Genomic DNA, 21940 nt, shown 5'->3' with positions numbered 1-21940 from the left:
AACTGGGTTTCCTGTGACGTAGTCTTATATACATCACATAAACTCAGTGATTTTAGCACATCATGTGGTTAAACACTGACATATATTTCACATTTTCACTGCAGTATTTTGTTGAAGCCCCAGCACACCCACGGTAAACCCACACGTTATCTTAATTATTCTCCCTGGAAAAGGCTTCTGTGTACACACTGCAAGGTTGACATCTCCTTCACTCTCCTCTTATCTTTGTTGCTCCTGTTAGAGCAGAAAAAATGACACCTTATCATTCTTATTAGCACAAGGAAGTCCAGTTCAAAGAAATGTAGGTAATAGAAAGTAAAATCAATTGTATAATGGACATTTTTTCAGAATACAAAAAAAAGAAACGAGACTAATGAGATTAAGGTATTTAATTTTTCAAACAATGCTGTATTAAGACATGAATTCATTCAACACAATCTTTTGAAAGTTTAAATTTGATCAGTCTATGAAATACAATCTGGAGTTAACCTCTCACAGACACAGTAACACAGACGCGCGCACACACACTAAAACATTGCAAAGATGTTTACGTCTTTAAAAAAAGAAAAAGTTATTGAAAAACATTAATAGATATTGTAGATCTGTCCAAAGCTCCATATCGTTTTAGAGCTCCCCAAGTTTGATCTGCCTCACTCCGAGCTACTGCTGCTAATCCATTCACACGTTTATTGATTAGAAATATAAGCTATGAGAGAGGAGTGCCTCAACAGAATATTATCTTTTGATATCAGAGTCCATAAAGGCAGTTTCTGGGATTTAATTATAGCAAAATAAGAACAAGCATCCCAACAGGTGCTTGTGTTAAACTGAGAGAGAAGCAGTTATTTCAAGTGATTACAAACGAAAGTAAAGTACAGAACAACTTCTGTAACAAGCAACACACAAACCAGCCTACATTCAGTCTGCCAAAGGCCACTGAAGAATTGCTTTCTGTAGGCCACACACAGATGGATAGCCATGGTTTATATTTGTTCAAATGCTTGTATTGCTTATTAAAAAGAAATGTCATCTGAGAGAAGTCTCTCAAGATGATGTTCTACACCTTCAGCGCTACACCTACAACTCAGTGGTGCCTCTTTCTTTCTGATGCCAAACTTGTTCAGAGCTTAAATGAATTCAGCAATCAAGTCTGTTCATGCTTATGGTCAGACTGACACTGACTCTAAGGAGTTGTGAGGTTCTTTTAATGGCTGTTGGTACAAAATAAAATAGCACTTTTACACCTTAAGGTGCTTTTAGGGAAATCAACAAGCAGAACTACTCTCCTGTGTTACAAACCACAACCCATTATAAGAATTTCTGTTGCATTAAATTAGGCTTAATATTTGGAAGTGACTGCCTCATTCTAGTTGACGACATACTGTATTACCTCATCCAAAACTACATGTAAATATTCATCACAAGATTTTAAGAAAAAGCTCATATTGAAATCCTTTTATTGGTAAAATAAGGGTCTTCTTAAAATAAACACGTTTGTTTTTATTTGCAATGATATCCAGAGACACAACTGTCAACACAAATCAGACAATAAAGATGATTAAATAAAAATGATGGTATTGTGTTTTGCATTATTTTTAGTTAGACATTATCTGCAACTGAAGTAGTTTGATGTGCCTCACTAAGCTTGTGCACCACAGCCGAGGTAGAAATACAGTTAAAGTGCTCATATTATGCTCATTTTCAGGTTCATAATCGTATTTTGAGGTTGTACTAGTATAGGTTTACATGGTTTAATTTTCAAAAAACACCATATTTTTGTTGTACTGCACATTGCTGCAGCTCCTCTTTTCACCCTGTGTGTACAGGCCTCTGTTTTAGCTACAGAGTGAGGCATCACACTTCAGTACCATCTTTGTTGGAAGTCGCAGTAGCTAGGTAAGGGTCACATCAGCTAGCTAGCTGTTTCTCTAACTTCAGTCAGGTACAAGGCAGGATTAGCCGGGAGACTTCTTCTAAACAAGGGCGCACTTCCAACTTTGCGTGGAATACCTGCACAACAGGGACATGTAAGTAGTTCTTTTGTAGATTATGGTGAACGTGTATGTTGTAGCAGTGTTTTGCCATTGAGAACGAGGGGGGTAGCGCCAGCTAGTGCTAGCATGCTAGCGGTTAGCCCCCTCGTTTCGGCTAGTGACGTAGAAAGCCCTGCAGATTTTGAACAGCTCACCCAGAGACTGAAAGCAGGTTACATTCAGAAACCTGTATCTCACTCAAAACAGCATGGATGTTTTTTTTTCCAAGTTTGTATGCGTGTGGAAGCACCAGAGACACAACATAACACCCCAAATCCCAGAAAGTGATTTTTTTCATAATATGGGCACTTTAAGTATTCCAAGTGAATTGTATGTTATACAACATGAGTTGTGTTTTAAAGGAGAACTCAAACTATTGTACACATCACAGTCTGTTTTAACTTAATTTGTTAGTAAGTGCACTTACTGATGTTACCAGGCAACATCTGAGATGTTGCTAACAAAATGGCACAGGAAATGTCTGCTCATCACTCTCTGTATTTAGTGTTTGGGTAAACACAAAGAGTACTCCAATGATTTAGAATTGAAGTTCTATAACATGGTCAGACTCGCAATGGAAGGTAAAACAAAAAAAGTATCAAAATCGATGCATAACGTCTTTATTCCAAACATTTTTTTCCTTGTTAAAATCTGATGGCTACATTACCCACATTGCAACGCGACTGCCGACAGTTTGGTCGGAGATTCAGGTGTGTTGTGCTAGTAGCGGCTAATGTAGCCTTGAGCCGCTAGCCTCATGCAGAGATGAGGAGCAGCTACAGAGATCTGGTAAGTATACTTCTTTCTTACGCCACACCTCCCAGATTGTTTTTTATTTTCAAACTTGTAATCTTCAGCCCGAACGGACGCTGACTCAAGTGACATCACTTGAGGTAATTTATCACAATTCACGCAGCTCCTTTTGGAATCACAAATGGCTTTATACAAGTTTTTTTCCACATATGCAGTAGTACTCCCCAAGACGTGTAAACAGACTTTGATGTGAATATCAGTGGAGTTCTGCTTTATGGACTTTCATACCTGGTGACAAAAGTGCATAAAACTTAAGTTGTCAAGAAATGATGATTAAGTAGTTGTTTTTGCCTGTATTCTGGAATTGTTATTAATTGATCGATGCACTTTTCCCTTACTAAATGCTGCCTTTTTTGATAGCCAAGAGCCAATAACTTCATGCAAGGGCCATCACGCCCGTCACATCACCACTGCACCACCTGTGTGATGTTTCCCGTTATCGCCTGAGCACATTAACAGCCTGTCAACCCCACATAGGCAATTTACACCAGAGGCCAGATCCAACACCAATCTGTGAGTCACCACAAGTGTCTGAATCAAAGCCACATTGGACTCTTCTGGTAACAAGAAGACAGACATTATTTTATGTCTAGATAACTCAACAGAAATGCTGCAGTAATTGACAGTCTACATACACACGGCTGTTTCAGCGGACTACTCGTTTCACTATAACCAACTACTTAGACTGATTACATACTGACGAGTTTGACGACTGCTGAGTGAATAGGGAAAAATAAACTCCATCTCTCCTTTACACTCAATGCTAGCTTTGACCTTTCTGCCTTAAAATACATTGTGCTTTGACTAATAGAGCAATACACAGTTTCATATAAATACAAATCTGTCTTATAGATGTACATTCACTTTGATTTCTCAATATAGACCAATTTACATGTTTTATAAAATAGGCTTCTCAGAATATATGAAGCTACTTTCCCCACTACAAGATTACACATCCAACATCATTCAAGAACAAGTGCTTTTCTAATCTTTGCTGCAAGAACCTACATTTTCTGAGCAGACATCGCACACAAGAGTTAGAATTTGATCTGTGCACAGGTACTAAGTTTACTCTACAAACACGTTTCATACGTATGGCTTTTCACTATGCTGGCTCCCACTGTGAGGAGATCCTTTACACGTCACATTGGATTAATTGGACGTGTTAATTTTTGTTATTGCATCTTTCTGAATGGATTGTCTGTTGATCGTTTTTAGGTAATATTCACGGTGCCAAAAAAGCATTTAAAGTCCATCTATAGGATATTCTGAATTTGACTTAAAGCAACACTAGAGAACTTTTCCCGCTTCGGAATTGTCCATTACATTACATTGTCCAGTTCATTCGAACTACAGATCCGCTACCCGATCTGACAAACTTGCATAATGTAATGTAATGGACAATTCCACTTCCAACCTTTAGGGGGACCGAAGCAGGAAAAGTTCTCTAGTGTTGCTTTAAGTGGCACAGGACATAAATCACCATATTGAGAAAGAAAATATAGTTATGCCTTTTATTCATGAGATTTCAAGCAAGAGACAAGTGTGTGTGCGCGTGGGGGGATCCTTAAATCTCTCACCGTCCCAAATCCAAGGCACTGCTTTAACTGTAAACATGGCAGATTGATAAAAAATTATGATTTGACCATAAAAAGCATAAGTGCCAGAGTTCCTGGTGGATTGTAATTGTGACATCTGAAATGTAAGTCATGGCACATGACAGATATTCAAGAATAAAAACACATTCGATAAAAAGGGGAACACAACTTTGATACAGTACTATATACTCTATTTTAATGGCTTACATGCACACCAAGTATCTGCTGAAGATATATTTGTAAATGTGTGTTTTTGTTACTGAAGTGAAAGTGCTTTCCATGCCCATTTACAGTTTGTTTTATAGTCTCACCATAAAATTAACGATCTATTCATATAGGCTACTCTTTGATTAAACTCTCTGCCGTAAACATATACTGCATTCTTAATAGCTTTCCTTTTGCCTGTATGAAATATATCTTCTCAGTGACTTTTAGCAGACTACCCCATTGATCACTAGCCAATATTCCTTTCATAATAAGCAAAAGTGTTTTATACTGACAGTTTCGCACAAAAAAAAAAAAATAAAAAACACAGTTGCGCTCTTTTAACATGAACATGTCCGCTTCTATTTATAAGCACATGAACTAACTTTTTGAACTAACAACTCCATGCTGATAAGATGCATGATCTGGGTGACGAAAAACCATCTTGACTTTAAAAATGTCCACCTGTTGGTGTTCGAACACACTACACAAAAAGCTTGAGTCATGTGTTGACCTACCCATTGCTGACTGATAATCACCAAGCTACTTCCTGATAACACTGTCTCATACTTCTACCGTACTGGTGTATGAGAGCACACACACTATCTCCCTTATGCAGTTGCCTAAACAAAGCAGGCAGTTAAATTACAGTCAAGATCTATAGAAAATGCCAAGCAGCTAGCGAAGTCGGCTGACTTTTTGAATGTATATACAGAAAGGAATTGGTTAGTGATCTATAGGAAGAGTAAAATCTTTATAGTCGCCATGTAAGCAATATTCCATTTGGCCTTGATTTATACCCCCTTGCAGAATATGCTGTGAACTTTGGCAGAGTGTACAGATAAAAATATATTAAGTCATATATTAAGTCTCATGTGGTTCAGCCGTCCTCTCCAAAGTGCCTGATGAGATGAAGTCCTCTGTGGTATTGCAGAGTCGCCCTACATTAAATCTTTCCACTGACCTAAGACAATTTATGAACTGTACCACACTAAGAGCTGTTCTACTGCAATCCCCTGAACAAACACTTCTCACAAAAAAGATCCACACTAACGAAATAGTCTAAGAACTGAAATATAATACAGCAGAGTAGATCACTGTGGTAGTAGGGTGAAAGGACCACGAAAATGATCTCCCTTAATCACTGGAATCTCAGTGACACCGCCCTTTCAGGTTTCTCCAATGTGACAAATCCTCTCTCTCTCTCTCTCTCTCTCTCTCTCTCTCTCTCTCTCTCTCTCTCCTCCAAAGGTGTCATTGTACTCCCTAACACTACCACCCAAATATACAAACCCCCCTCTTCAAACAAAGACTCCACAGAATAGCATATATTGCAATATAATGGCAATATAATTACAGTAAAATTAAGAATACCAGTAGGCTAATACCAATGCAGAAGCACTACATATAAATAACAGTTTTTTGTATTTTGTAAATCTATGAAAACAAAAAAGTTTAGATACAAGCCTGATGAATCAAATAATAAATTCACCTAAACCATAGAAGAAGAAAAAAGGCAAAGCAGGAGATTTCACATTACTGATTCTGAGTACTGCACATTTACGAGATTTCCGATTGTTTTTTTATCATTTATTCATTTTTAAACTGAAATCTATTTTTGCTTTTGAAGCATTCAAGGCTTACTTGCTGTGATTAAGAGTTGCAACATCATTTGTCATTCAGGCCGGAAAAAGTTAGTGAAAGCCGGCCTCAGGTTACGGTCGACTATACATAAACTAAAAATACTTCAACAAGCTACTTTGTCCTGACTTTAATGTCCTTTTGTAATATTTTATTGTACTAAATCCTTCCTTTAAGCCTCCCTGAAATTGTGGGAGCCCCAAAACATTGGGGGTTCACAAGCCACTGCAGATGGGTGTTCCAGCATTTTATTATTTGACGTCCATGTGTGCCGGTGGCAACACACCAAATGGAGGCTATATTAGAGACCTGCAAATGATTGAGATCTAAGTGTAAGGTGCTACCTATTTACAGCTTAATTTCAACATACAGTATTGGTGAATAATGCCTTCTTCAAAATGTACTGTAGAACCACTCAGGAATGTTTTTTTTAACATACTTTAGAATTAGGAACTAATCAGTTACGACTGAACACATGTCCACCAAGTAAAGGAAATCAAGACAAGAATATTTACAGTACAAATCAATACACTGTAGATGGTATTAACATTTGATTTCAGAGATAATGTTATCACGGAGCCTCTAGAAATTGTGATGTAAGCTGGAATGGATTGAAAGATTGTTTTGTGTATGCGTGTGTTTGTCTATGACATTGTGTGTGTGTGTGTGTGTGTGTGTGTGTCTTTGGAGCATGTGTGCGTGAGTGACTGAGTGCGAGCTGGAGAGAAAGGGAGAGAAGTGTTGGTATTTGTGTGCATGCGTTTGAGAGAATTTCGGATGCACTTGCTTCTCCGAACCCTGCTGGGTTCCACACACTGACCAGAGCAGCTGTTCCTTCACCAATTCATGATGCAGTTTCTGTTCAACGTCATGAAGTACACCTGGCTGCTGCCTCCAGACCGCACTGATGCAAAGAACACCTGATGAACAGCACAGACACAAAAGGACATGCGTGTCTTCAAACAAACAGCTACTATTAGTGACCTTACTGTCCCACACTTTAAACATTTGCATCTTTCTCACCTTGTCATTTCTCTCACAAAGGAACTTCAGCCTCTGAGCTCTTTTGTGCATGAAGACACCATCCAGGTGGCCAGTCTCTACAGAACGGATCTCAATGGCCTTTTCTCCCCATCCCATGATCTGGTTTGAGCAGATATGAGCTGCAAAGGAAACATGTAACATTAGTACTAGGCAAGCTGGTTACAGTTTGTACAGAGGATACATCCACTTTTATAAAATGTCTATTTAAGTTTGTTTTTGGATTTAACCCGCACCAACAGATGTGGGCATCTCGCCCCACTGCAGGACCACGTCCTTGATGATGCGTCCGTAGGTGTTGACGTAGACGCCCTCGTCTTCGTAGCACAGCAGCATCTCCATGCCGTCTGAGCTGGGCAGGAAGACAATTGCGTGCGGCATCACATGGCTCTGGATCTGTTTGACATGAAAACAGAAGGAATAAGCTCCTGTAGGTTTCACCTCTCCCAAAACAATTCTGTCTGACAGCTGTACAACTCACATGAACTGGGATATAAATGTCATAGTTGTTTCCAGAGTCCACGTCAATGGCATGGAAGCCAGCACAAGAACCGTAGATCACCTTCAACCTCTGCCCCTCCTCCACAGTCAGGTCGACCAGGACAGGCCTGTGTGGCAGGTCTGCAAAAGACTGGTTAAAAAGGAGCGGAGGGGGTTTGGGAACAGTGAGTGAGTGAGAAGATAATCAACTTGAATGCTCTTCTGGCTGACTGATCTCGCATAACTAATAGGAAAGGGGGAGACTTACCTTGAAGGCCATGAATTTGTGATAAGGTTTGGGCGCCCAAGCATAGACTTCCACCGCATTCTTCAAAGCAATCACCAGAAACTTTATCCTCTCGTATTTCACTAGATAGAACAACCACAAGGCCATCTGACATCAGATACTTGTAATCAATAATTCACTGTGCCAAATGCACTTATGAGAACTTCTCCAGAGTAGAATAGACAGCAGAGATAAAACAGCCATCATCTGTCACTCACCCACTTTGTAGTGCACGCAGCCCTCCATCTCCCCCACAGTGGTCCAGCCCTGCTTCTTCTCCACCTCAGGGTCATTGTGGAGGATCTTGTTCCTCAGCCAGGCCAGGTAGTACACACGCACCTTGTTTTTCTTGCCTTTTAATAGACACCATGAGAGATCACTTACAAAGGAGACTAATATCAGTAATGGTTTAAATCAGAAGATTAAGATTTGCAAACTATACACATAAGAGCTGGGAGTTATATTACTAAAATTAATTGAATATGAAACTAGATATAGTCTGGGATTTTGGTTCTCATAATTTCGTAATATGTAATTTCAATTGTCTTGCAGCTTTAATTTTAATTGTCTGCTTAACAGTTAATGACACACAATTCTAAACTTGCGTTTTAGCTGTGCAAACATGTTGACGGCATGTTCTGCATTTCTGCTTATTATTAACACTACAACTGATTGTTTGACTGAATGTTATGTGTTAATATCTGATAAAAGCATCATAAATAATCAACAAAATGTCATCAAATTATTAATTCAGTATAGAGTAAAACATATTGGTATTTCCTATTTGTTAAAAAATATTGTGATATTAGCGTTTGTCAATACCTCCAGGCCCTAATACACATTGCACAGAAATATAAGCTTTCCTGCAAAGCAAAAATAATCACTCTGAAGGCATTAGCACAATTTGCTGTCTAGTGTTTGGCATCCCATTAAAGACGGTAGTCTTATGCCAAAAGTACAGACAGCTTTAACCAACTGTAGAGAGAGCAGAATGGTGATGAGCAGCAGTAATGACCTGATATGGTGATGAGCAGGTTGAGGCCCTCCAGGACGTCCATCTGTTGGAACCTGCGGGAGTTGATGAGGGGGTAAACCTTGCCCTGACCACTACGGTCCAGCAGCTTCAGACCGTTCTCTGTGCCCACCAACAGGTTAACACCTGGGGACACACACATGCACAAATTAACAGCTTTTTCATTTTGCATAAAATGATTGTAATTATTGCCTTTCTAGTCACAGCTCAAGGTATGTTGGCAGTATACCTGTGTTGCAACACTTGTTTGTAATCTCGTATGCTTTCCTTTTCCATGATCATTTCCACATCATAACCTGCAGCAACTCTACCGCCATGATATTCCATTTTATTTACAGGAGGAATAAAAAAATACAGCTTTAATGAATATGTGATGCAACTGTGGTTGTATCATTGAAGATAGAGAAAAGAGACTAACCCTTTTTACAGCACAAGTTGTTCGGCAAATATAAGATAATTTTTTTCCCCCAACAAGTAATCACATCGGCAAAAGATGGCGCTTATGGAAAACTGCTTGTGAAAAGAGGCTGGAAGAGCAGGTATTTATTTGATAAAAATCGCTTTGATAATGAAAGCAGAGACAACGAATTATTGATGACGCACCATGTTTGGAGTCTGTTAACTCCAGAGATAATCATATTTTGAATAATAAGTTAGTTTCAGGGATCTAATGTCGCTTGGTGTTTAATCTTTCTTTAAGTATTGAATCTGTTCTCACCCCAGAGCGCAGCACACAGGATCTCAGAGTTGAACCTCTTCTTGTACTTGCGGATCTCAGGTGTGTCATTGGGGGGGCGGGTGTTGGTGGGATTGACATTCACCATGGATCCTTTCCTCACCTCCATCTTCAGCTGCTCAAACCTCAAGCCTAAACAGGGAGGCCACAATGGAAATGGTTTAATCGAAGAAGGAAAACACAAACCATGGTACAAAGGCTTGGAACACAAACCTCCCATTCATCTTTTTTTTTTTTTTTTTTTAAAAAAAGGTAATAATTGTAATGTAATAGAAAATATCTCAAAAAAAAAACTCATTTCATTTCCTAAAGTATCTTACTGCACAATAAATTATGTCAAAGGTTAAGGTAATAAAGAAGTTCAAGAATCTCCAAGCAGATGTTGCTGCAAGTCTGAAAAGCTCCTGACTCACCACTGACAGATATGTTATCCCCTGTACCTCCTGGTGTCTGGTACATGCCCAGATCCACAAAGGTGGTGAAGGAGGATTTGCCAGATGCTTTCACCAAACCTCTGGACTGATACTGGTGGAGCAGAAAGGGTGTATGAGTTGTACAATGTTGTTTAAGTCAACATCATGACAAAATGTTAAAGGTCCCATGACATGGTGCTCTTTGGATGCTTTTATATAGGCCTTAGTGGTCCCCTAATACTGTATCTGAATTCTCTTTCCTGAAATTCAGCCTTGGTGCAGAATTACAGCCACTAGAGCCAGTCCCACAATGAGCTTTACTTAGGATGTGCCATTTCTGATTCTGAAGCTATTGAGGAGGAGAGGGGCAAGGTAGAGAGTGGGGGTGTGGCCTTGACCAACTGCCACTTTGCTCGTTTGAAAGCCATGATGTCTCTCTCTCATGGGTGGGCCAAATTCCCTGGGCGGGCAAAGCAGAGAAAGGGGAGGTAACCTTGCTCCTTATGACCTCATAAGGAACAAGATTCCAGATCGGCCCATCTGAGCTTTCATTTTCTCAAAGGCAGAGCAGGATACCCAGGGCTTGGTTTACACCTATCGCCATTTCTAGCCACTGGGGGACCATAGGCAGGCTGGGGGAACGCATATTAATGTTAAAAAAACCTCATAAAGTGAAATTTTCATGCCATGGGACCTTTAAAAACTGATATTTCCAGTGCCTATGTGGCATTAAAGTGGAACTATGCAGTTTTTTTTTTTTTTAGCTTAATGTACCTTAACTGAACAGCTTCGGAGTCAGTGGAATGGTTATATGACTTTTTTTGGGTTGAATGGTGGTCGTCTCGCTTTCACCTAGCGCCTGTGAGCGGAAAAACCACCCTTGCAATTTTCGGCCGGCGAGCTGCTGGCCTCAGCGTCAGGAAGTATCGCGTGATATCAGGTCTCGCGATGCAATGAATTGCTTCACGGCACTGCACACATACAGGAACCGGCTAGCTATAAGAACAAGGTAGCAATGGAGTTTTTCACACTATCGTCATGGCTGAGCCGGCAAAAAAGAAGCAGAAAGCTAGGAAAGCATTGTCGGAGGAACAGAGAAAGAGGAAACGGCAGACTGACCGAGCGAGGAGTCAAGACACGAGTAAACATCGGACCTGCGTTTTCAGAATGGCGAAAACTGAGACAAATGGAAGCCTGCAAATCCGATGTTGACCTGGCGTTCTTGCTGTTGCGCTTATAAGTATCTTTGGGATAAACTCAAGTTTAATCTTTGTATTTCTTGTTATTGTGACCTCAGAATGTTTGCTATTGTCTGTAAAGGTTTTTATGATGATCGCTGTCTGTACGGGCTTACTAGCTAGCTTACTAGCTGTCTACCTCAGTGGAAATTGCTCCGTGCGTTTGCTGGCTTCTATGAAAACAAATGCACATGACCAGAGGGAGAAGATGGGAGGGGGGAGAGTCGCCAAAGAGTTTTTACAACAGTGTTGCCAAATATCTATTCCGAAGCTGTAGGGGGAGCTCTATAGAGAAACCTGCGAGCAAAAAGCTAGAAAACAGCGAAGACATTGCCAAAACTGCATAGCGCCCCTTTAAAACCACAATTTAAAGACCTACATTTTTGATGATGGTCAACTAACAGACTAAACTGATTGTCATGAAATTCAATGTGTTATGGGTGGACTTCATGGCTGGAATGACAGCAGAAAGGGAACACAAAACAATAAATCAGGAATTTAGGACTGATATATTTAGCATCAGTATAACATACATCATAAACAGAGTCCTTCCCAGGGGAGGAGTGAGTGGCTGAATCAGTGGGGGAGTGGGAGGGCTGCACCACATCTGGCAAGTTAGTGTATCCATTATGGCTCCGCTTCTCTGGGGTCTTTCAGGTAAAAGAGAAACACACACACACACACACACCTCGATGCATTACATATTGTCAATAACAGATTTGGGTCAAGGCTAATCTGCTGCACCAATTACCAGAATATGATCCGTTATGGTTAGCACACCAAAGTAATCACAAGAAGTGAAGAAACATTTGTAACCAAACTTGCTTTAAAAAATCAAGTTCCTGTTCTTAACACTGGGAGAGTCATTCATGTTTATTTTATGTCATTGATGCACCACGTAAATGCAATGGAAAAACAAAAACACCCTTTGTCTAGAGTTCTCTCCTGCTTTCTGTCACCGTCATCTAAATAGTGATCAGACCAGTTCAGCCTTTAGCTGCCATCCACAACCAAAAGTCATGTTCTGGTTTTGGTTGAACAATAGTTGGAATGATTTACTGCCACATTAGGGAAAAAGGGGAAACAAAAAATACAGTATATTTTTTGAATGATGATAAGAATCTAAAACACTAGTTTTAAAACTGACTATGAAAAGACTAGAGAAGATCTATCTGCACAGCTTGTAAATCTTCAGAACAAAATATGGAAACTGAAAGATCAAGGGCCATTTATTGCACATTTTCAGTTTTTGCATACTAATCATATATGGTAAAATATATATGCCATCTGTACATGGTGTTCTCACAGATATATTTCAAGAAATTCATGAATTTCCTTAAGATAATCTACACCTTCTATTTTGTCTCAGTTACAACCACCTCTTTCACATACTCAGGGGTAAATGAGAAGAATCTCATTAGGTGATACTTCCCACATTCAGCCCATCAGTAGCCACCTGCAAGATGTGTGCTGTCTTTCACTGAATCATATTGCTGTCTCTCCAAAAATCTCAAAGATCTTTGCCAACCTAACACAGGGTGGCTTTGGGCATATACACAATAAAAAAAACAAAAATATATTCAGTTGCAGCATTATTGAAGCACAGTTACTGATCCTCTGTAAATATGTATTAACGGGCTCGCAAAAGTTCTCATGGTCAACTTTCTGCTGATCCTGTGAGCTTCCCAGCAGCACTACTTTTTCCGAAAACTCAAAACAACAGATGTGCAATATTGAAGCTGACAGCAAACTTGGCACTGTTATGTATCTGTGCTCCTCTTTGATAAATCTATTCCCAAGTGCTTTTATTACAGTGGTGCAAAGCATTAAATCTACAATGGTGCTCTTCAGTTAGAGCTGGACGATATGGAAAAAATCTAATATCACGATATTTTTTACCAAATACATCGATGTCGATATTGCGGCGATATTGTAGGGTTGACTATAGGTGCTTTCACAAAATATTAACAAAATGAGAGATTTGATAAATAATCACCAATAATGTGGATACAATGATTAAGTGGGTAAAGGCAAATCATAGAACAGCTAGAACAGTCTGCTAAGTTCAGAAAATTACATCACTTTACTGTAATGTAGCCTTTAAAACCAGGAAAAGACAACACTTGTGTCATATCACAATATTACGATATCCAAAATTTAAGACGCTATCTAGCCTCATATACTGATGTCGATATAATATTGATATATTGTCCAGCCCTATCTTCAGTGAAACCTGACGATCATCGATGTTTTGGGCATCTTCATTATTTCTGCTATCAAACTTCATTAAGGGTACATGGAAAATGGCTCCACATAATATTCTTCATTTGGTCAGTTAAGTGTGGAAAAAAACCACCAAAGAACAAAGTGGACCCGGTGCAGCTTTGTGTCTTTGACGTGTACTGCGTTGATTTTCCATCAAGTCATAATGCATTTTAAGCATCATTACGTACACAGATGACTCACCCTCTGCACCAGCATGGTCTGATCGCCATAGCCCCCAGCTTGCTCTCCCTCTCCCCCCTCGCCTTCGTCTTCATGAACCACCATGGTGTTGACTGAATCAGTGTCTGCGTCCCTGTGACTGAAATCAACAGAGGAACAGAAGTCAAGGATGACATAAGACCTTAAGCTTGATAATGGGAAAGAGTGAAAAAGAGACAGTTTTATGCTAAGTATTGAATTCTTTATGCAAAAGTAAATTTGACAAATAAAAACCATTAATGCTCTCTATTTGTAGGTGTTAGTGTTACCGATCTGTGGGGCTTTCTTCTTCCTCTGCTCCTTCGCCACTCTCACTCTCCTCGCTACTCTCGCTGCTCTCGGAAGACGAGGAGTAATCGTTGGCCTTGACTGGGGGCCTTGGCTGCTCCTCAGCACGCTCCTTGGCAAAGAGGCCATGGTCCTGCACACACATACACCACCATTTACTTTAAGAATGTTTTAAACATAATCTCAACTATCAAAGACAGTAATGCAACAGTAATATATACAATGCTAATATTAAAGACAATCCAACACAAGTGAAGGTGAGGGTTTGTCAGAAGGATGGGCTCAGAAAGAGTAAGGGGTGGGGGGGTGGAAATCGATACAGCATAGTATCACAATATTTTCGGTGGCAATACTGTATCGATACACAGACGCCAAGTATCGATCTATTATCATATATGTGTTGGTCAGTTTGCCTGCTTGACAATCCCATTTTGCAGCAATAAAATTGAAGTGGGATGAACAAACAGAGAAATTTATCTTTTTAGATAAAACAGATCTCAGAAGTTTCCTTTTGGGGACATAATTTGAAATTGGGAAAAATTTGAAGTTGGAAAAAAGGTAATAAATTGCAATATATCCCAGAATATTGCAATATCTTTAAAATCGTCATAATATCGTATCGTGATAAAAGTATCGTGATGATATCGTATCGTAAGGCCTCTGGTGAATCCCACCCCTAGAAAGAGTCCAAATGTAAGTCCGGACTCAAAACTGTCAATACTCTCAGAGCCTTTCAGCTGGTGACATTTTGGAATGATTCTGAGGCATAGTAACAAGGCCTGTGTTGAGTGTAGGATGTCCACATAGTAACAGAAAAATGCATTCAAAAATGCCTTTATGTAAAGAGTGGAATTTCATTCAAAGACAAAACATGATTTACCCAATAAATGAAAGAGTATGGAGCATGCAATTCATTATTTACGAACATGTACTACAGCCAGTGAATGCAGATGCAAACTCATGCATGAACACTGAGCACTGCATAACACACAAAAGACACAGTGATACTAACCTCCCCTATGGCTCTCTTGTAACTCTGCACAAGTTGAGGTAAAGTCAACAAACCAGGTTAGAGAAGAGGAGAAACATGAATGGAAACAGCAACAGTGTAGCACATGTACAGGAAAGGTATGTGAGGAGAAAACTTTGAGTTAGTATAACTATTTGTCAGTTTACAGAACAGGTGTGTTTGAGATCGAACGGAGCATATGTACATTACGTTAGTGCCTTTTATTTTACAATACAATATGTGTTGCATGCAATCTTACAGTAAGGTTAAAACTAGTTTTATAAGTAGGGGATACTGGAGAGAAAGCCGATGCAATGCCTGTTTGAAAAAAACACTTACAGCAGGGCGCCCAGGGCGGGAGGAGGTGCGAGACTCCCCTGGCTTATGACGACTATCATGGGAGAGAATGGGTGAATCCATTTTGGAGGAACCTGCACATAACAATGTTGTAGAGTGAAGTTATAATTCTGAAATCAGACTTACTGCAAAGACAGTCTGCAGAGAAATAGCATTGGGGAGGCAGGGACTCACTGAGGATGCGATGCCTCTCTAGAGAGCCAGTCTGGGGCAGATTGGATATGATGCTCATACAGTCTCCTCTCTCCCAGCGATCATTGCGGCTGAGATCTGGATTGCTGCCATGGGGATACAAATCAGTTATCTGAAGTCTATCTACCACCATTGAGTGGGCACTAATTTAAGGAAATATCTGATAAATCATTTGGCTGTCCTCAGTACCTGGCCCGTACTGGATGCCTTATGCCAGAGTTCAGGTTGGTGTTGAGAGCTGTGGCAATAGACGCTGTCCTCTGGGGAATCTGAGGACAGAAACATCATAGTCTTACATAATCCGTATTTTAACAAAACAGTAGCTAAGAAAGTGATTAAACATGTTTTTTTTTTTAACTCTTTTACCACCCTTAATAAACAACAGTACTTTCCTAAAAAGATTGGCCCGTCGTCAGGTAGCCCAAGCAACCCTTAATGGACATTTTAAATCGCATAAACCACATTTATAAAAGGTATTCACATAAAGTTCATCCTCAACTGGTTAAGATTTCTTCCTCAACTGGGATGTAAGCAGTGATTACAGGGTGGGATTTTAACCACCACCAAAGGCAGGTCAAAGCAGCTACACAGCTACTGTACTGTGTAAGGTAAACAGAGTTTTTATTTCCTAAAACGGAGACCTTTTTATTGTCAGTTTACTAACTGTAGTCCAGCTAATATTTGCGTGTAGATATGAGAGTCTTGTTGAAAAAGAAATGCAAACTGGGGTTTTGTTTTGGGTTCACGCACTTACTGGGTTTGTGCACTTACTGCTGAGTCATAAACCAGCCACTAGATCTCACCTTGGGTGGGAGTTCCACATCTGGCAGGCGGATCCAGGGGCCGCGATCCTCTCCGATTTGGTGTGCCAGTGGTGCCGGGGTTTCAGAAGTGGGGTCAGAGTTTTGACGCACCAGCTCTCTAGAGTGGATGGGGCGGGGCGTGGGGGTAAGGGAGGGATCCTGGGTGGGGAATGCAGACATGGTCTTAGTGGGCTGGTCACAGAGGGACTGGGAACGAGGGACAGGGGCAGCATAAGGCTTCAATGGAACCAAGTGAGCCATCTGGAACTGCAGAGGACAGGAGCAGCAGCAGCAAACCAGGAGGGAGGAGCAGCAGAGCGGAAGGAAGAATGCACAAGACGGCAGGCCAAGGTGGAGAAGAATGCAAAGTTGTGTTTGTATTCCAAGGAGATTTGTTTAACATGTAGTGATCACAGATGTGTGGCGATGGAAAGGAGGGAAAAGGAGAAAAAGAAGGAGTAAATAAGGTCGAACAGACAATGAAGGGTAAAGCAGCTAAAGAATTAGGGGCAGAAAAGCATAATCAGTTGTATCTTGCATTGTTTTTCTAGGAGGTTTTGATAAACTGAATTTTAAACATTTGAAAACACACACCTTTCCCTGCCCCCCTTGGGGTTCAACAGGCCTCTGCATTGGTGGGGTCTGAGCAGACTGGGCCCCTCCCGATTGGCTGATTGAGTCAGAGCGCAACTGGATGGCAGTGTCAGAGACAGTGGTGCAGATTTTGGGTGAGCCCTGTCTGTTGAGCTTACTTCGCTCCTCCACCTAAAAATAAGGATGTCAGGGAAAGAAGGATGTCCTTTGTAAGTCAGTGTACAGTAGTTTGACTGTGGTGTGTAATGCTTCTAAAGTAGGTAACATTGCTACCTCACGGGCCCAGGTAGGTTTGTTGTTGGGCTCCAGGTTTTTGTTATAGTGGTAGAGCTGGGGCTTCTTTTCTTGCTGCTGTTGTTGCAAAGACACCAGGTAGGCATGCTCCTGCTGCAGCTGCCTCTGCAGTCGCTCTGACTGACGCTGTTCCTCCAGCTGCTTGCGCTTATACTCCTGAGCAAAAAACACACTGCAGTCAAGCCGTTGATTGCCTCAGACTGATTTCATCCACTGAGATACTTTTGGGCAGACTTTATCATCTCAAAGTGTGTACTCCTATTTTCAGTACAGCAGTCAATTACAAACCCACATCAAAAGAATATTGATTGTATCTTTAGCTTAGCCTTTTTGTGCTGTATATTAAACAGACAGTGTAAAAGTGAGTCAGTTGACTTATTGGTTTTTCATTGGGAGTTGTAGGCACAGGTCTCCTAGCCTTTTGATGGTCACCGCGTTCATAAGAAAACAAGAAATAACAGAAAAAGACAGAGAAAATAGACTGTGGATACAAACAAACCACTGTGGTGTTCATCCACAGTGAGAAAACCCAGCCTGGCATCTGGTGAGAATGCCTCACCCAGGTGCTTCCCTGTGTGGGAGGGGACTTTTGAGTAGCTCGAGGACACAAAAGAGGGATTACAGTATAGCTCTCAGAAGGACCTTAGGTAAGTTCCTTGGAAAAGGACATCAAGCCTGCTCTTCCTACCCTGCTGCCACCCTGACACAGATATACAGAGACTGTGCAACATGGGTATATATATTTTCTTTTTAAGGAGGAATCCTCCACACCTCCAAAAACTGTTTTGATGCTCATTTTGTTTGCAATGCATTTCACATCATAGAATGCTGATATTCCTTTCTGAAGGATAATATAGTGGACGGCTTAATAAAGCAAAAGACAAGACCTAATTACATATCTAATGGTGGCCTAATTGTCTTGAAATGTACTAACTCCCCAACAAAGAAGAGCACGAGAAAAGGTCAGAATATGGATTTCGAATGATTAGCTGATTAAGCAATGACTTATGGCTGACTTCACAGTTCCTGCAGCTGCCTATCAAAGCCGTAAAGCAGTTCCTCTATATTTGTGCCTTTTGTATGATTTCATTAGATTTTTATAACTGATTTAGTTCTTTTTGATTCACATTTTTCCTGTTACAATCTTTATTACATTTAATGAAAGGCATGACGGGGAGGCCATTACTGTGAACCAGCTGCAGGAAATGTTAAATTGGCATTTTTACAGTTGATTAAAATAACAGAAAAGGAATGGGATTCATTACGGGTACTTTTGTAATGACTGTGTACGGAAAAACATTTTTTTTCTGGGCCAGTGTATGTCACGTGATCCTACAATGCCAACTGTGGCCACTATGCCAGAATTCCCTTAATAAACTGCCCAATAAATCTGCCCTCAAAATCTAGGTCAGTGCATGCCTTGTTAAGACATGCAGTAGTTTGGAAGCTACATCCATACTCTGTAACATGTAGCGTGTCTATATCAAGGTGCTGCACATCTAGAACAGAAAACTGCTTATTTTGTTACAAATACAAATAGAGCTAGTAGAATATGGACTATAAAAGTATTCAGCTGTTTTTTACTCCACCTGAAAGCATCGGCCCCAAAAACAAGCAGACACTGCAGTGTTTGTTTTGGCAAAACACTACAACTGTTTTTTCTTCTCCGAATCGAGGGCAGAGAACAGAGAGTGTCATATGCTTTACAAATTATAAAGCCCCCTGAGGCAATGTTGTGATTTGTGATATTGGGCTATAAAAAAAATAAAATTGACCTGACAAAAACAGAAACAAGCCATATCGTTGTGAGGGCACACTCAATATTTTTCAGTGCCGATCAATATGTTTTTTTAGTTTTGATCGGCACTGAAAAATAAATAATAAAATAAATCTCCTTTACTGATGAGGTATTGTAACCAAAAGGACATGGAAACCTCTGCAGTCAAAGCAAGAAATGATAAGTAGTGAGGACTAGTTACCATAAGCAGTGCTTGCTCCTGAAGCAACTGCTGCTGGAGGATTTCTAATTGCCGCTGCTCTTCTTCTAACTTATGTCTGATAAACTCCTGAGGAAAGGTAAGGAGGCAGGAAGGACAGGCATTAAGGTGGGAAAAGAGAAAGGAAAGTTTTATGGGGGAGGGGTAGAAGATAGAGGCAACTGTTATGTAACGTAATTCCAATATACAACAAACTGTGCCAAATACTTAATTTTAACATGCACCGTCCCTGTTTAGAAGTTGTAAGAGACACATAAAAGTTACCAATACAAGATAACATCACTGTTTAGCACTACATAGAGATTGTGATAAATTACTAGATTAGGAATAATTAAAATATTTAGCAGTACATTGTGATTGTTGTAAGATACCACACTAACATAAAATCAGTATTTGGCACTACAGTGTGTTGATGCTATGATGCCAGACTCTTGTGTTACTGACAGTAGACTGGAAACAGAGCACAAGAGACGCAGAGAGCTCACCCACAGAAAACTCATCTCTGAATAAATACACTAATTTAGACCCTTGCTGCTATGGCAACCAACTCATAGAATTTCACCACCAGAGCAACTTGCACAGTGTTGCTGGTGGACACACCCACACTTCACACTGATTGGCTGATTGCAGCCCCACATCTCCTGCGGTTGGTTACCTGCTCCCTCTCAGCCAACCTTCTATCTTCCTCCCGTCTCATATCGTCAAGTCTCCGATGGGGACCTTTTTCTTGCTGCCTCACCATCTCTCGCTCTTTCCTCTGTTGCTGGGAGAGAAGCGGACAGGAAAAAGAGAAATGAGCAGAGAGGCTGTGTTTGCACAGGGGAATTTATAATGGATAGCCTGCTTATAAGCAAACCCTCCCTTTTTTGTGCAAAGAGCTTGAAAGAAAAAAAAAGAAATAAAGGAAGCATGAATGCAGGGCAGAGAACAGAGGCTGTGACACACACACACACACACACACACACACACACACACACACACACACACACACACACACACACACACACTTGATTGAAACTCAAACTGACAAGAGTTTTTCACTTTTGGCAGGGAGCAGTCTTTATCCGCTTTTTTAAAAGGGACATTAAAACAACAAGGTTTGTTATTTGTGGTGAAATGACACAAAGCACACAAAGCTCTTGTCCAATCAATTGTTGTTGGCACTTTACAGTTGAACAGAGGAGCCAGAGAAGATAGAGGGGGAGGTGGTGGTATAATAGGGGAGTTCAATCTTACTGCATTAAAAATACTTTAACAATCCATTCATTTTAATTAGCAATAGCAATATCGGTGTAATAAAGTGTGCCTTCTTCAAATCCCACACTCCTCACACATTTACAGCTGCCGGCACTTTGTCAGCCCACCAATAAGCCGAGTTACACAGGTGTCGTTCAAAATCTTCAGCAACGTACAAAACCTTTACTTCAATAATATATAAATAAAATAAAATATAATATAATAAAATATAAAATACAATAAAAATAAAAAGTGTTTTTTATGTTTTTATGCATGTCGTTATGTCAACTGCTACAACTTCCAACTAATACTTGTACTCTGCAAACATTTTAATCATCAAAGTCAGTAGGAATCTGTATTGTTCCATATAGTGGTGTGCAAACACCGTTAACAGCATGTACAAAACAGCATTTAGAGTAAAAGATTGTTTTAGATAGAAACTTTGTGTGTAAAAGGTAATACAATAAAATATAAAAGGAAAAGCTGATTATATTTCACTAGTGATCCAGATCTGGGATGGCCAACATGTGATCATTATTATAGGTTTCTGCATGCACTTTTTAAATATGAATGTAATGCAGTTTGTATGTCATTTCTTGGTTACACTGGGTTTTTCTTTTAGCTTCACTACAGCAAAAAATAGCATGCATATAGTTTCTATGTATTATATTAGTCAAATTAACACTGGCAGATTATAGGTCTTAGTGTAATGAAAGTCTGAATCTTGAGCCACTTATACACCTCACTAATTCCCATACTTCTTATAGGTGAAATTACCTTTTCACTGTTTCCATGCATTTTACAAACTTCATCACCAAACAGCTCACTCTAGGCTACAAAATCATCTCACTTGGGGCCAATGTTTGCAGAATAAATAATTCATACTTGTGTTGCAAGGAGCTGGACTTCACTTCAAACAATCTCACTGACTCTATTCCCCACTGTTTACCTATTTATTCAACTATAAATGTTAGTGAACAACGCATTGAAAAGGTACTGTTGTAACCAGAGCTTTTGTTCAGTCCAACTAGTTATTTAGTCATGGAGGCTTTGTGAAAAGGACTTATTTCCACATTTAAATAGCTAAACTATTCAAACATTGTTACACTTACATTTTGTATTTTATTGCTTATGTTCATAGATAGCTATACATTCAGTATATAACATAAC

At 40.0% G+C, this 21940-nt stretch overlaps 1 protein-coding gene and 2 long non-coding RNA genes across 11 annotated transcripts in view; 2 read left to right on the top strand and 1 right to left on the bottom strand.

Moving 5' to 3' along the window:
• Window positions 1-1544: 1544 nt before the first annotated feature.
• On the top strand, window positions 1545-3574 carry LOC118496555. The gene is made up of 2 exons (XR_004899141.1): window positions 1545-1680; window positions 2349-3574. It is a non-coding gene; the product is annotated as an uncharacterized LOC118496555 (long non-coding RNA).
• A 1556-nt stretch (window positions 3575-5130) lies between these two features.
• On the top strand, window positions 5131-20502 carry LOC116064976. The gene is made up of 2 exons (XR_004108641.1): window positions 5131-5231; window positions 20468-20502. It is a non-coding gene; the product is annotated as an uncharacterized LOC116064976 (long non-coding RNA).
• mink1 (misshapen-like kinase 1) overlaps window positions 6223-21940 on the bottom strand; it is a 28835-nt gene continuing 13117 nt past the window's right edge. Inside the window, exons 12-32 of one of the 9 annotated variants that reach the window (XM_031320363.2) lie at window positions 20190-20297; window positions 19517-19603; window positions 17517-17693; window positions 17244-17414; window positions 16650-16916; window positions 16036-16115; window positions 15829-15932; window positions 15637-15728; window positions 15301-15324; window positions 14270-14421; window positions 13983-14100; window positions 12050-12166; window positions 10279-10390; window positions 9848-9997; window positions 9112-9255; window positions 8315-8449; window positions 8079-8179; window positions 7812-7961; window positions 7567-7726; window positions 7313-7452; window positions 6223-7209 (exon numbers count right to left, since the gene is read on the bottom strand). In XM_031320363.2, the coding sequence (XP_031176223.1) occupies window positions 7126-7209; window positions 7313-7452; window positions 7567-7726; window positions 7812-7961; window positions 8079-8179; window positions 8315-8449; window positions 9112-9255; window positions 9848-9997; window positions 10279-10390; window positions 12050-12166; window positions 13983-14100; window positions 14270-14421; window positions 15301-15324; window positions 15637-15728; window positions 15829-15932; window positions 16036-16115; window positions 16650-16916; window positions 17244-17414; window positions 17517-17693; window positions 19517-19603; window positions 20190-20297 (2673 nt within the window). In that variant the 3' untranslated portion in view covers window positions 6223-7125. Of the gene's footprint in view, window positions 7210-7312; window positions 7453-7566; window positions 7727-7811; window positions 7962-8078; window positions 8180-8314; window positions 8450-9111; window positions 9256-9847; window positions 9998-10278; window positions 10391-12049; window positions 12167-13982; window positions 14101-14269; window positions 14422-15300; window positions 15325-15636; window positions 15729-15828; window positions 15933-16035; window positions 16116-16649; window positions 17145-17243; window positions 17415-17516; window positions 17694-19516; window positions 19604-20189; window positions 20298-21940 lie in introns of those variants that run through there. The other 8 variants (XM_031320365.2, XM_031320367.2, XM_031320366.2 and 5 more) reach the window with 8 other exon arrangements.

The sequence above is a fragment of the Sander lucioperca genome, chromosome 13 (assembly GCF_008315115.2).
Source record: "Sander lucioperca isolate FBNREF2018 chromosome 13, SLUC_FBN_1.2, whole genome shotgun sequence".
NCBI lineage: Eukaryota > Metazoa > Chordata > Actinopteri > Perciformes > Percidae > Sander > Sander lucioperca.
Note: the sequence above shows the minus strand (reverse complement) of the source record. Positions and strands in the feature narration are given on the sequence as shown.